At 50.8% G+C, this 12,598-nt stretch overlaps 1 protein-coding gene across 50 annotated transcripts in view; it reads right to left on the bottom strand.

Annotated features, from left to right (window-relative positions):
- Positions 1 to 12,598, bottom strand: part of LRRFIP1 (LRR binding FLII interacting protein 1) — a 167,662-nt gene that overhangs the window by 86,970 nt on the left and 68,094 nt on the right. For 13 of the 50 annotated variants that reach the window (XM_077957974.1, XM_077957977.1, XM_077957984.1 and 10 more), the window contains exon 1: positions 9,035 to 9,281. The exons of the other annotated variants lie outside the window; for them this stretch is intronic. In XM_077957974.1, the coding sequence (XP_077814100.1) occupies positions 9,035 to 9,100 (66 nt within the window). In that variant the 5' untranslated portion in view covers positions 9,101 to 9,281. Of the gene's footprint in view, positions 1 to 9,034; positions 9,282 to 12,598 lie in introns of those variants that run through there. 50 annotated transcript variants of the gene reach the window in all.

Here is a 12,598-nt window from a genome sequence, read left to right as displayed (position 1 = left end):
AGGGAACTCAGGGACAGCCTGGCTCAGCTCCTCAGGGAGCTGAGGCCAAGGAGAACCAGAGAGAGAAGAAGTTATTGACCAGGACGCAAGGAGAAAGCCCCAGCAGAGTGCAGAGTGGAGAGCCTTCCCGCACGCCCTCCTGGCCTAGCCCACACGTGCTTCCATCCTCAGGTGGCCTCAGCCTGCGCTGGAGGTGTTGCAGGCAGTGGGGGTACTGCCTAAGGGTGGGGACAGCCCAACACCCTGAACTCCAATTCCAGTGGCATCTGGGACTCTAACAGCTCTAATGGCATTTGTATCCTTCTTCTGGCTCCTACCAGAAGATCATCACGCGGTCTCTTCAAAGAACAGAAACACAACCAACACTGGTGGGCCGGGGCCCTGACTGCGGGCAGAGGGACAGCAGGTGCTGCAGGAGGCTTGCTGGGCAGTTTGCTTAAAAAGCCCCACACTCCTTCAGGGGATCCTGGCGAAGCTCGTACATTTCCCGAGCATTGAAGCTTTTCTGGGATTCCAGCCTAGTGTGGAATTACAGATCCCAGCGCCTCTCACCCTGCAGTCACAGGAAACGTTCCTCCGCTTTTAAACCCTCTGGTGATACCCTGGGGCTCCAGAATTCTCCACAGAAGCTGGAAGGGGTTTATGAGCCACAGCTTTAGGGCAGGCAGTTCCTGCGAAATGCTCTGACGTCACTCCTTCCACCCAGGCTGAGAAAGCCCTGCAGCCTGGAAAGCACCGCATGTGAACCAGAGCCCGGGGAGACCTAGGGCACACGGCTCATGTGCAGATTCGTGGCTGCCATGCCCGCCGTTTGCCAGGAGCCTATTAGCGCACATTAGGGACACCCAGTGGGCCAATGGACAGAGGACTGGGCCATGAACAGCAGCTCTCCTCAGATGGCAGATGGAAATGACGCCCCACAGGGCTGTTCAGGGAGAGAAGCCGTTTACCAGCGGTAAAGCACTCCACAAACAGGAGGAAGTTCTCCAATTAATTACACACATTCATTTTAGCCTCCAGGTTTTAGCATCAAGCAGAGAAGTGAAAAAGCAGCAGCATTATTTTTCCAGGCCCCATGATATGTCACCAGTCTAGTTCATAACCTTTTTGGAAAAGTGTTAAGGATGTAATTCAAGTTCACTCACGTGAATGTAACAGGAATATGATGCAGCCGAAGGCTGAAGTAGCCACAAAGGCCAGTTTGTTCACAGACAAGCAGGAACCTCTGTCCTTGTGCGATTCTTCCCCTGAGCTAAGAAGGAATCAAGCTCCTGGAGGGGCCGTGGTGTACCCAGGCTATGACACGGGATCCCTTTCCTGAGCCACCTTGCTATAGGAAGTGGCCACAGCCACCAACTTTTGTTTTCTCTATAAACCCCCAACCCTCAGATGCAGCAGCCTCTAAAAATAGTTTGCTATTCACAGCAACCAAGTGGGCCGGGTGATGTCCTCCTGCACAGACATGGACAAGAACGGACAGCACAAGGCTAGTGCTTCCGAAACGCAAGGGAGGCTCGCCTCGACTCCGCGTACCCATCACCCCATGTCCCCCAGAGGCCATGTGCATTGTATCTCAGTTCTAAAAGAAATGCTCATGTAGGCAATCTCACCAAGTCCCCCAGTAACCACAAGGGAGCCTTCCCTACGGCCATGACTGTGAGAACGATCATTACCGGGCACAGGGCACTCTGGGGTGGCAGCTGGCAGCGGCAGGAGTGTTGACTTAGAGGACATTTTGGAAATGTTGGGGGGATTGGGATGTCAGAAAGATTGGGAAGAAGCGAAGGGTATTGGGGCAGGGGGGCAGGGCCAAGTCGGCCAACCATCCCGCATTCAGACACGCCTGCAATGGGAAGAACTTTTCCCTCGACTGCTCAGGAAGATAGAAAAACCCCTGTTTTGGCCGGGCATGGTGGCTCACGCCTGTAATCCCAGCACTTTGGGAGGCCGAGGCAGGCGGATCATCTGAGGTCAGGAGTTCAAGACCAGTCTGACCAACATGGTGAAACCCCGTCTCTACTAAAAATACAAAATTAGCTGGGCGTGGTGGCACATGCCTATAATCCCAGCTACTCAGGAGGCTGAGGCAGGAGAATCACTTGAACCTGGGAGGCAGAGGTTGCAGCGAGCTAAGATTGCACCATTGCACTCCAGCCTGGGCGACAGAACGAAACTCCATCTCAAAAAAAAAAAAAAAAAGAAAAACCACTTTTTAAATTTTTGGATTTACAAACTTATTGCAACTTACATATAAACTCAAAATATGTTTTACACAGTTCAAATATACATGAAATATTCCAGGAATGCAATCGACATGGAAATTGAGGGAAGATGATACTTGGCTTCGTTCAGAACTTTCCTGAGAGTTAGTCAACTTTTCACAATGTCACATCATAGACAGCAACATGAGGGGTGGTGTGTGGGTCTCAGTGCAACACACCTGTGTTGGCCTCCCTGTGACACCAGGCACAGGTGTGTGCAGGTCTCACCACTGCATTCAACTGCTGGTGTACCTGGTCTTGAGTATTTCTATATCAAAATTCTTATTATGTTACTATAAGCTATTTTATTTTTTACGGAAATGTTATATTGACTTGAAATTATGTGCACTGGTTGATTTTATCACCTATGCATTTCATTTCAGGTTAGTAAGGAAGTTAAGGAACTTGTAAAAATACAGGGTTGAGAACCACAGCTTCAGAACTCCAGTGTGGATCTGTCATCTCTCCATCACACTCTATGAAGCAGCCCCGGCATGATTCAGAACACAGGTCTGGGAGCCTGGTGCTCAGGCCATCAAGAAGATTTGGACAGCATAAAGTTAGAGATCAAAGCTTAACTGATTACTTAACACCATGTTTCCATCAAAATTAACTCAGACAAATTATGGAGTAGACTGTGAAATTATCACGAAAGTTTACGGTAAAATGGCAGCCTTCAAAGAAGGCTTTAGCTTCTCTGGGGCCCACAGGCCTCAGGAGCCAGCATACTGTCCTCTGCACTCAGGGGACCTGGCAGACAAGTCCAAGAAATGCTGGGTGCCACCTGCCTCTCTCAGCTGTGGCTGCACTGTTCTCGGTCTGAGTTTATGCAGGTGGGGACTATCAAGAAAGGAGTCTGAAGACCCAGCCACAGCCTCCAGCTTGGGCTCTATCACCTACAGTTATGTGAGCCTGGATAAATTACTTGGTTTTTGAACATGAGCCCTCATTAAAGAAGTAGGAGGGGACATAATCTTTAAGAGCTTCCTTCCCCTCTGAAATTCTTTGTGTTTATGCCAGCGGTGAATTATTTGTACACTGAGATTGCCCACAGACTTTCTCTGTTTAGCTACTGGAAATCTCCAGGCTTTGCTTTTCAGAATAATAAGCTTCTTTAAAGTACTTCGCATACTAAAATAGCAAACATATTAATCAGGAACAAAATGATTGATGTTACTTTATTGATGACTTACACACTGACCTATTCAAACCTCACAACACAATCTTTGGCTTAGCAGCTACCCACACTGGCACTGAGAAATAAATACGCTCCACAGTATCTTCCCTGCAAGTGAACTTCTACTCTTGCTGTTAATACATTTTTTGCTTTTCCTGAGATGAATGAATCTTCATATTTCCTTCAATTGCCTCAACATGCTGGAAATACAAGAAGAACCATGACTACCACTAACAGAGATGTGCGGGACTGAGAGGCGAGGGTGGCTGGGCCTCCCCTGTGCCGTTTCCTCTCCAGGTGACAGGTTTCCCTCCAGGCAGCGCATCTGGGATCCACTCCCTTCACCTTTGCCTGCTCTGCTCAAGATAGTCCAACAAACCCCAGACCTTTAGGGTTTCACAAAAACATTGAAATTGTTTCCTCTGAGAAGGCTGAAAGCTCCATCAGTACCAGGGTTCTCCCACTTGGGGCAGCACACAGCGACTGATGATCTTTCCTATATTCAGCGGATATTCCCTGGAACCCGCTGTAAAAGAAACATCAGCTGTCATGTTTATCCTCCATGAACCTGTCTACTTGGATGAGGTAGGGGAGGAGTTACATCACACCCAGAAAAATAAAAAGGCTTAAATCACAGCGGCTCTCAGGTGTATGCCGACATAAGTAGTAGTTAACATTTTAGCATGGTACAAAAATAGCAAAACAAGTTTCACAGCTATTTCATTTCTACCATTATTTTCCTTATGTAGAAAAGTAAAGTTCATTGGGTTGGGCGTGGTGGCTCACTACAGGCGTGGTGGCTCATCCCAGCACTTTGGGAGGCCAAGACGGGAGGATCACTTGAGGTCAGGAGTTTGAGACCATCCTGGCCAACGTGGTGAAACCCCACCTCTACTAAAAATACAAAAATTAGCCAGGTGAGGTGGCAGGCACCTGTAGTCCCAGCTACTTGGGAGGTCTGAAGCAAGCAGGAGAATCGGTTGAACCTGGGAGACGGAGGTTGTAGTGAGCTGAGATCATGCCACTGCACTCTAGCCTGGGTGACCAAGCGAGACTCTGTCTCAAAAAAAAAAAAAAAAAAAAAAAGAAAGTAAGTTCTTTGAATGCTCTCTTCTGTCTGGAAATTACTAGGCAAAGAACAGAAAAGTTTGATAGAATGAAGACTTCTCAGTATGCATTCAGGACAAGGACTTCTGTCCTAAGAGGCAGCTTTGGTAAAAAGAAATCCTTCAGCCCCAGTACTAGGGGATGAGACAGCAGGGCTGCAAAGAAAAGCTGACAACAGCGACAAAAGCAGCAGCAGTAGCCGTGGCAGCCACAGATATACCTGGCACATTTACTACCTGCCAGCCCCTGCCTGTAGCATTGTACACAGCGGTGACAGTTGTCAGTACCAGTTCCGAGTCAGCAGGCCTGGGTCTGAACCGGCTCCACTGCTGACTAGCTGTGAGGACTTGGAAAGTCCCTGACATTTCTCAGCCTCAGTTTCCTCTTTATCTGAAAAACTGAGAGAAAACTATCTGCTCCCCACAAGGTTACCTCAAGGGTTAGAGAAGACCTTGGCATAAAACACCAGGGGGGCGTGGCAGGGGTTTGGTAAATATTAGCTACTTTCACTCCTTAATGTCTTCTTTGACAGCTACTGACCTCAGTATAAATCCAGTCCAGAGACGTTTAGCAACACAATGAGAAGGCAAGCATGCTAAGGCACCCACTTAGTAGAGCAGCAGGAAAAACTGGGGAAACTTCAGAGGAAGGGGACAGAGGTTCCCAACCCACAAGGAAAGCCCACTCCTTTCCCTAGGAAAATCACACAGCCACTTACCACATACAGTAAAAAAGACAGAAGGATCACAAGGGGTGTCGCTTTGATCATCTTCATTACACAAACATGTTAATGAAACATTTTGGTTAAAATTAAGAGTAAATCTTCATTATAGTGATTTAAGATAAATTACTTCTCTATTACAAAGTAGTTACACTTTAGATTCAAGGGAAAACTACTTATCTAGTTTTAAAGTTGTAAAGTTACAATACCAAGGAGAAACCACTCGAAACACTGGCCCTTTCCAAAATGAATGAATGAGTCTCAGAATACATATCATTGCCGGGTGTGTGTGTGTGTGTGTGTTCTGGTTTATTGTTTTGGAATCTGGCCTGGGGCAGGGGGATTATAGTAGTGGTCTATAATCAAATACATGGCACTTTTGAATGATTAAATCTTGCATGTAGTCAAAATATTTAATTTGGGAGAAAGAAATGAATTTACTTAATTGTATCTAGGTAGTCTGAATAATAAAAGTTCTAGTAAGTCCATTCCATGAAAACAAGCTTATTTAAAAAAAAAAAAAAAACAAAACTCAAATTTGGGTGGATTTGGGTGGCCTCCAGTAAAAACAGTAAGGTAATAAAAATCCTCTTCTCCTTTCCCATGTCTAACATGTAGTGAGATTAACGGACTTACTGATTGGTGAAGAGGTTAGTAATCTAAACATTACAGCCTCCAGGGCTTCAAGATCACTCCTTTAAATATGAGCAGATATTTTGGAAGCACTGGCATATGAGTAACCAGTCATAAACAATTCCTTTGCTGAGTCACAGAGCCTGGTTTTTCGGGGATAAGTTCCTCTTGGACATTGCCTTTTGAGGAGCAAACACACTGCACCAACATTTAGTCTCACAATTCTGTAGGGATTGGATAAGAATCTCGCTCTAATCAGGTAACACTCCAATCAACTTCGCTGAAACACCGTTTTACAACTATAAATAACTTGGTTTCCTGTGCTCAGCATAAGTGGCAGTTGAGACTGCAGGGTTTTTTTGAAATTTGCTAAGGAGGCTTCCGCTGTGTGATATTAGTTCAGGCTGAACAGAAACTGACTCTTAAAGAAAAAGGGAAATTTAGTCTCCATCTTTGCCCCAGTAGGACACTCTCAATACTACTAGAAAAGACCTACTTTACTATATTTATATCTTACCTGCCCAGGGAAATGACATGCCTAAAACACACCATATGATTCCACGCTCCACCATCTCAGACTGAGCTAGAGCAGGGCCAGCCTGCCTCGTGCCAACTTCATCCCCACGTTGGTCAAGACTCCACTCTCCCAGACCTGGGGACCCTGGACCAGGTACCTATAATGAGATGGGCCTTGGGAGACTGTGTGTCCACGCTCTTCCCTAACAGCTCTTTTTTGGGACGGTGCTGGTCATTTAGAAGGGCTGCATGCTAATCAGTATGTGGAAAGACAGCAGGGTGACACAAGCCATCGCAAACACAGGGAAGTTACAAAAGCTGAGGAAATGCACAGTTTCTCCACTGTCCGCATTGGACCCTCTCCTACAGCTCCAGGGCCGGTGCCCACTTGCTGAAGAAGCCCAGGCTCCCACTCAGATCCTGCTTTTGTCTTCTAGTTGAGGTGGAGCTTGCCAAATCCACTTCCTCTGACCGACCCAGCTCTGCTCTGCATGGGTGCGGCCCCCAGTCCCGCCTTTCCACGGGAGACCCATCCCTGAACCCACGGACACAATGCAGAACATAAACTAGCACAAACCAGTGTGAAACGCCCACTACCACTCTCCCATGGGTATACCCAGCCCATGGTCCAGGGCAGCCGCTGGCTGACGCCCTACCCCCGACCCATGCTGACCCCCAATTCCCATCACCATTCAGCACATTTCCTTCCCTACCTGAACATTAACCTCTTAACAGGAACTGCGTTTTGCTTTTGTTCACCATGTCTCACTCTGATAGTTTTTGCTACCATTTACCAAGAACAGCTCCTACAGGTTCACAATTTCTCTCTGAAAACCCCTGGGGCCATGTTTCAGAATTCAGCATTTTTGGACATTAGAAACGTAGTAAGACGCATACACTGTATATTCTGGTACAACCCAGAGTAGCAGCCCTTAATCAAAGACATCAACAAGAAAACTATGAATATTCACATAAGAGGGATAAATGAAGACCAAAAATAGCTCCCCCCCCCTTGGTCAGGGCAAGCCTCACTGCCAAAATTCTGCCACAAACTTATAAAAACAAAACAAAACACAAACCTTCTGGTCTTCAGCGCTTATTGGGTTTTGGAACTGAGGGTGGGGGCTGGGGGGGGGAGGGGGACAGTGGGCCTGGGATGATCACAAACCTACTCAGTTGGACGCAGTCCAGACTTTCCCCTCCCTTCTTCCCAGCAGCATCTCAAAGTCATCTGAACCCAGACCCGCCCAGGAGGCTCCCGGCCTTAAGTAATAGACCCTGTAACCAGTGCCTTAGCAGCTTCAGGTGTGCCTCTACTTACTCCTCTGATCAGCCTGTCTCTGGCTTCCTCACATCCTGTTCTCAATGTTTACTCTTCCCTTCTCCAAGGACTCTCGGTCCAGCAGGCGGCTCTTCACCTCCACCCTGCTCCTGCGATCTATGGTGTCCCAAGCTGCTCCTCAGAACACCAACACCCTCAGCCACATTCCCACCTTCCTTCTTTCAAGAACCCTTCCCTGACGGTGATTCAAGAGTCTCTATTCCCAGGCCCCTAGGAACTAATTAGTTGAAGGGGTAAAAACCAGCTCCAGAGGGCTGGCCCACTGCCAGAGTTTTAAACGAGGTCACAGAAAATCCACACTAAAATGGACATTTAAAAAACAGCCACCATCTGACAAGCAAAGAACTGGCTTTTCAGTATGCGTTCATCAGCCTATTTCTACACCTCTCTCTGGCATTTCCTAATAAGCTCTCCCAAGGTCAAGGCAGTCTGATTCATCTTAAATCTTACACACACACCCAGTAGATGATTAATTTCTACCTGATGAAAGAGTGATTGTTTGGGGCTCATACTTTTACCAAGATCCCACGAACATCTGATTAAGTGGAAAGCTAGGATTTTATATTTCTTTTCCAAAGTGCACCCTTTCACTTTTATTCCCATTCACGTTCAATCACAAGCTGCATGAAAATGTGTATTTGCAAACCCTTTCCGCCTCATCCCCTGCCAATTTTAATGCCAAACTACAGCCATAGTCCCACGACTGCCTATTGAGCTGGACAACGGCAAAATCCTAGAGGCAGGATACTGTCTGGGCTGGGCGGACCCGGGAGACAAGCCAAAGTGAATTTGGCGTCTGGGGTCTTCGGGGGAGGTGGTCCTCAGGTGCTGAGCGGGATGAGTGCTCCAAAGCACCCCAGCCACTTCACGGTGGTTCCAGCCCGCGGGTGAGGGCACCGGCTCTGGCCACCCGGTCCTTGGTGCTGTATTTTGTAAAACAGCAAACTAGCAGCTCCCTGTGACTCTAAGCCGGGCACAGACCTGGCCAGAGCCTGTCTGAAGCCCACCACCTCGGGCGGGGAGAGACCATGTGCCTTTTCGTCCTTAGAGGTGGCGTCCCACAATAAAATGTGCTTCCCAGCTCACGAGGGACGCCGCTCCCCGGGGCCACTCACGGACCCGCACCCACTGCGCCCGCTCCCACGGCGCTGGGGTCCCGCCCGAGCCCACCCCACGCCTCCCGGGCACCTGCGCCTGCCCTTGACCTCGAACAAGCTGGAAGCCCTGAAAGCCCGCCGCAGTCAGGAAAGAAAGTTTCGGAAGCGCTTTCCTCTTACCAGCCTCTGAGCTTCCGGGCTCAAACAGTCGATCTCCCGGCTTTGCGCGGCCGCGGGGCTGGTCATCCTGCCGGGCTCGGCCCGCTCCACCCGGCGGGAAACGCTCGAGGACCACGCCGGGAGCCCCTCGCGGGCCGGGCCAGGGGGCGCGCGTTCTGTCCGCGGAGACGGAGCCCCTCGCAGAGAAGTGAACGCTCCCGCTTCCGGGGCCAGGAGCCAGCCCGCCGGGGAGAGGCTCGCGGCGCTGGGCTCGGGCGCGGCCGGCAGGGGCGGGGCGCAGGTAGCAGCGGGCTGAGCACTGCCGGGCGTGGAAGGGTGCAGGGGAAGCGGGACTCCGGCGCCTCCGCCCGCCCCATGGCCAGCCCCGCCCCCCACGCAGCTCCGCCTCGGAGGGTCCCTCCCGGCCACGCCCGCCCCGTCCCCGCCCCACGCCCCGCCCTTCCTCGCCCCGCCCCCCGCGCCGCACCGCCTCGAAGGGTCCCTCCCGGCTCCGCCCCTTTCCCCGCCCACACCGGCTCCGTCCTACCCAGGCCCCGCCCCATGGCCCGCCCCGCCCCCCGCGCTCCGTCTCTGCGGGATCTTCCTGGTCTCGCCCGGCCCCTCCCCGCCTGTCCATCACCACCCCTCAGGCCCACGCGGGAAAGAGGACCGGAAGGAAAAGACCTCTCCGACCCCGGCCGCAGCTCCACCCGCAGGGGCCTGAGTCAGTGGCTGGAGCGCGAACTGTGAGGCCGTGGGAAGCCGGCGCTCCGGGAAGGACTCCACGCCCAGTAGGGGTCGACCCGAATAGGGGTCCCCTCCCGGGGCGGGGCTGCCCGGGGCCGGGCGAGGGCTGCGTTCCCGGCTCCCCCACATCCCTCACACTCAGGCCCTGCTGAGCTTCCCGGACGCGGAAGGCTAGGCCCCAGCCCCGCTGCACCTGCCAGCCGGGAACCCCGCTAACACAGCAACCCGAGACGGGCTGACTTCCAGGACGACGCAGCTGCGCGCACACAGCCCCCCTCGGCCCGGTGCGGCGGCCTGCGGGGGATAACGAGCTTCCAGGGCGCGGGTGCGAGCCGCTGGGGCCCATCCGGCGTCGCAGAGCCCGGGGTCCCCACCGTCCAGACTGCAGCCGCGAGGACCCTGCCAGGCGCCGGTCTCCTCCTGGAGGGCTCCAGCCTGCGCCTCCTCCAGGCACAGGGCGCCCTCCTAACTCCCAATGAAAGTCCTGCGGGAAACGGTTCCCAAACTCGCCAGGCTGGGGGCAGAAGCGACGGGATGACGCGGACTGTAATCGGAAGATCAGCCTGTCCAGGCCACGCCAGGGAATGTAAAATTTAAAACACATTTACATTTTACAGCCCCCCAATTCCTAATTCCCTTTTCTCTGCACGCTGACCCGACTTGGTAACGTGAGCGCGCACCTGTGAGCACTCACCTTCCCGCTGTGACCCGGGCCCAGGGCTTCAGGGCAGGGGCTCCGCGGGCTGGAGTTGTCAGGAGGGTGTGCAGCAGGGAAAATGGGTGCTGAGGAGCCAGAGGACGACTTGGGAGGGATGGGGGCGAAGGAAAACAGGGGCCGAGCAAAGGCTTAGCGAACCGCTGGGGAAGAAACGTTGAACTTAAGATGAACAGACGCCAAGCTGTCTTTGAGAGCATCTCAGGCTCACAAAAGCAACTTTCAAAGATAATGAAACGCCTATCTTTTAATAGCTTGTTTTCTCCCTATAACACTTATTTAAATGTTGTTATAACAATTTTTTTTTTTTTTTTTTGAGATGGAGTCTCGCTCTGTTGCCCAGACTGGAGTGCAATGGCGCGATCTCGGCTCACTGCGACCTCTGCCTCCCGGGTTCCAGCGATACTCCTGCCTCAGCCTCCTGAGTAGCTGGGATTACAGGCACCCGCCACCATGCCCAGCTCATTTTTGTATTTTTAGTAGAGACGGGTTTCACCATGTTAGCCAGGCTGGTTTTGAACTCCTGACCTCAAGAGATCTGCTTGCCTTGGCCTCTGAAAGTGCTGGGATCACAGGTGTGAGCCACTGCGCCTGGCCTATAACAATTCTTGATTGTATAAACTGCAATTATTTGGAGAAAATAATTATAAATGTTCTCTGGGAATTTATTGTAGAAAGCTGTTAGACTTTTACCAGTGGTCACAACTTCACTGATGAGAATGATAACCCATTAATAAAACAGCCTTCTTCTAGACTTGAGTTTGAATATTCTGATCTAGATAGGCAGATTCTAAAGCTACTCAACACCCGGAACCCTGTAACTGAACCCTGTGACCGCATCTCCCAGAGCAGAGTATTGGGACTGGCTTCGTTCCCTTGGCCTGTCCCTAAGGCAATGCTTGAAGACACCTGTAATTGCCACAAGACGCATTTTCCTAACCCCTAAGCCACTAGTCAATTGCTAGTTACCAGCTTCTGAAAACCATATAGGGAAGGGATTAAGAAGTGGGCTCTGGAATTAAGCCACCTCATTCAGTTCCTGGCCCTGCCACTCACTAAGGGATATTGAGCAAGTTACTTAGCTTCTGTGCCTGGAGTCTCACCCAAAACATGCCGGTGATAATAACAGTGCCCACTGTGAGGGTGAGAACCAAAGGCCCTAACATGGGGATCCCGCTGGGCATAGTCAGGGTGAGCTGCCCAGCTAGCCTGGTGCCTAGTGTCCTGGGAGTCCAGTAAAAGCAAGCCAGCACCTGCCTTGCTGCCTCTGGAGCCCCCTCTTTTCCAGAGAGAGTCTCCTTGGTAGGTGCCTCAACTCAAGGTGCCCAGGCCTCCTTCTCCTCCATAGCAGGAAGGAAGCTGGGCACCAGACCAAGAACTGGGATGAGCCAGGCAGCAAGACTGTGGGCAGTCCAGGGAAGAGAACAAACCCACTGCCTGCCACAAAAGCTGTGGGAGGGGGCTGCTGCAGAGGATGTAGGTGGCAGGGAGGGGGCCATGCCAGGACACTCACGGAGTAAGAAGCAGCGAGCTAATGAGTCTTAGTCCCAGGAACAAATGAACATTACCAGCAATAAAATAATGGCCAGTTTCTGATTCCGCTAAGTAGTAGCATATTAAGGAAAACTGCCATCCTGTCACCCTTCTAGATGAGAGGATGCTACATTCTGACTTGGGTTTCAGGCCAGCCAGTCCTGTGAGGTGGAAGTCTCAGAACCATCCCCAACTCAAGGGCAAAGTCTGTACTGTAAGTTGAATGCTAATACATCTTTCTTGGTGTTCTTAGATCCCAGAGCCCAGGAATAAAATGTAGAGGGTCCACAGTTGCCTCCCAGTTTTATTAGGATGGTGCAAAAGTAATTGCAGTTTTTGCATTAAAATTAACAACAAAAAATGCAATTACTTTTACACCAACCTAAATAATACAGATAACTTTAATGTTCCCTTCTTGAAGCCCCCTTCTGAGGCAGTCCTCCCTCCTACCCCCAATCTTCTTTTTTTTTTTTTTTTTAATTTAACTTAGAGCAAGGTCAATTGTGAGGGTGGTGAAAGGGTGATTGGAACCCACAAATTTGACACTGGAAGGTCCAGTCAGAAGTCAGGGTGTGGGTGTGGCTCTGAAA

Source organism: Macaca mulatta, chromosome 12, assembly GCF_049350105.2.
Source record: "Macaca mulatta isolate MMU2019108-1 chromosome 12, T2T-MMU8v2.0, whole genome shotgun sequence".
NCBI lineage: Eukaryota > Metazoa > Chordata > Mammalia > Primates > Cercopithecidae > Macaca > Macaca mulatta.
This window is presented reverse-complemented; position numbering and strand designations above follow the sequence as displayed.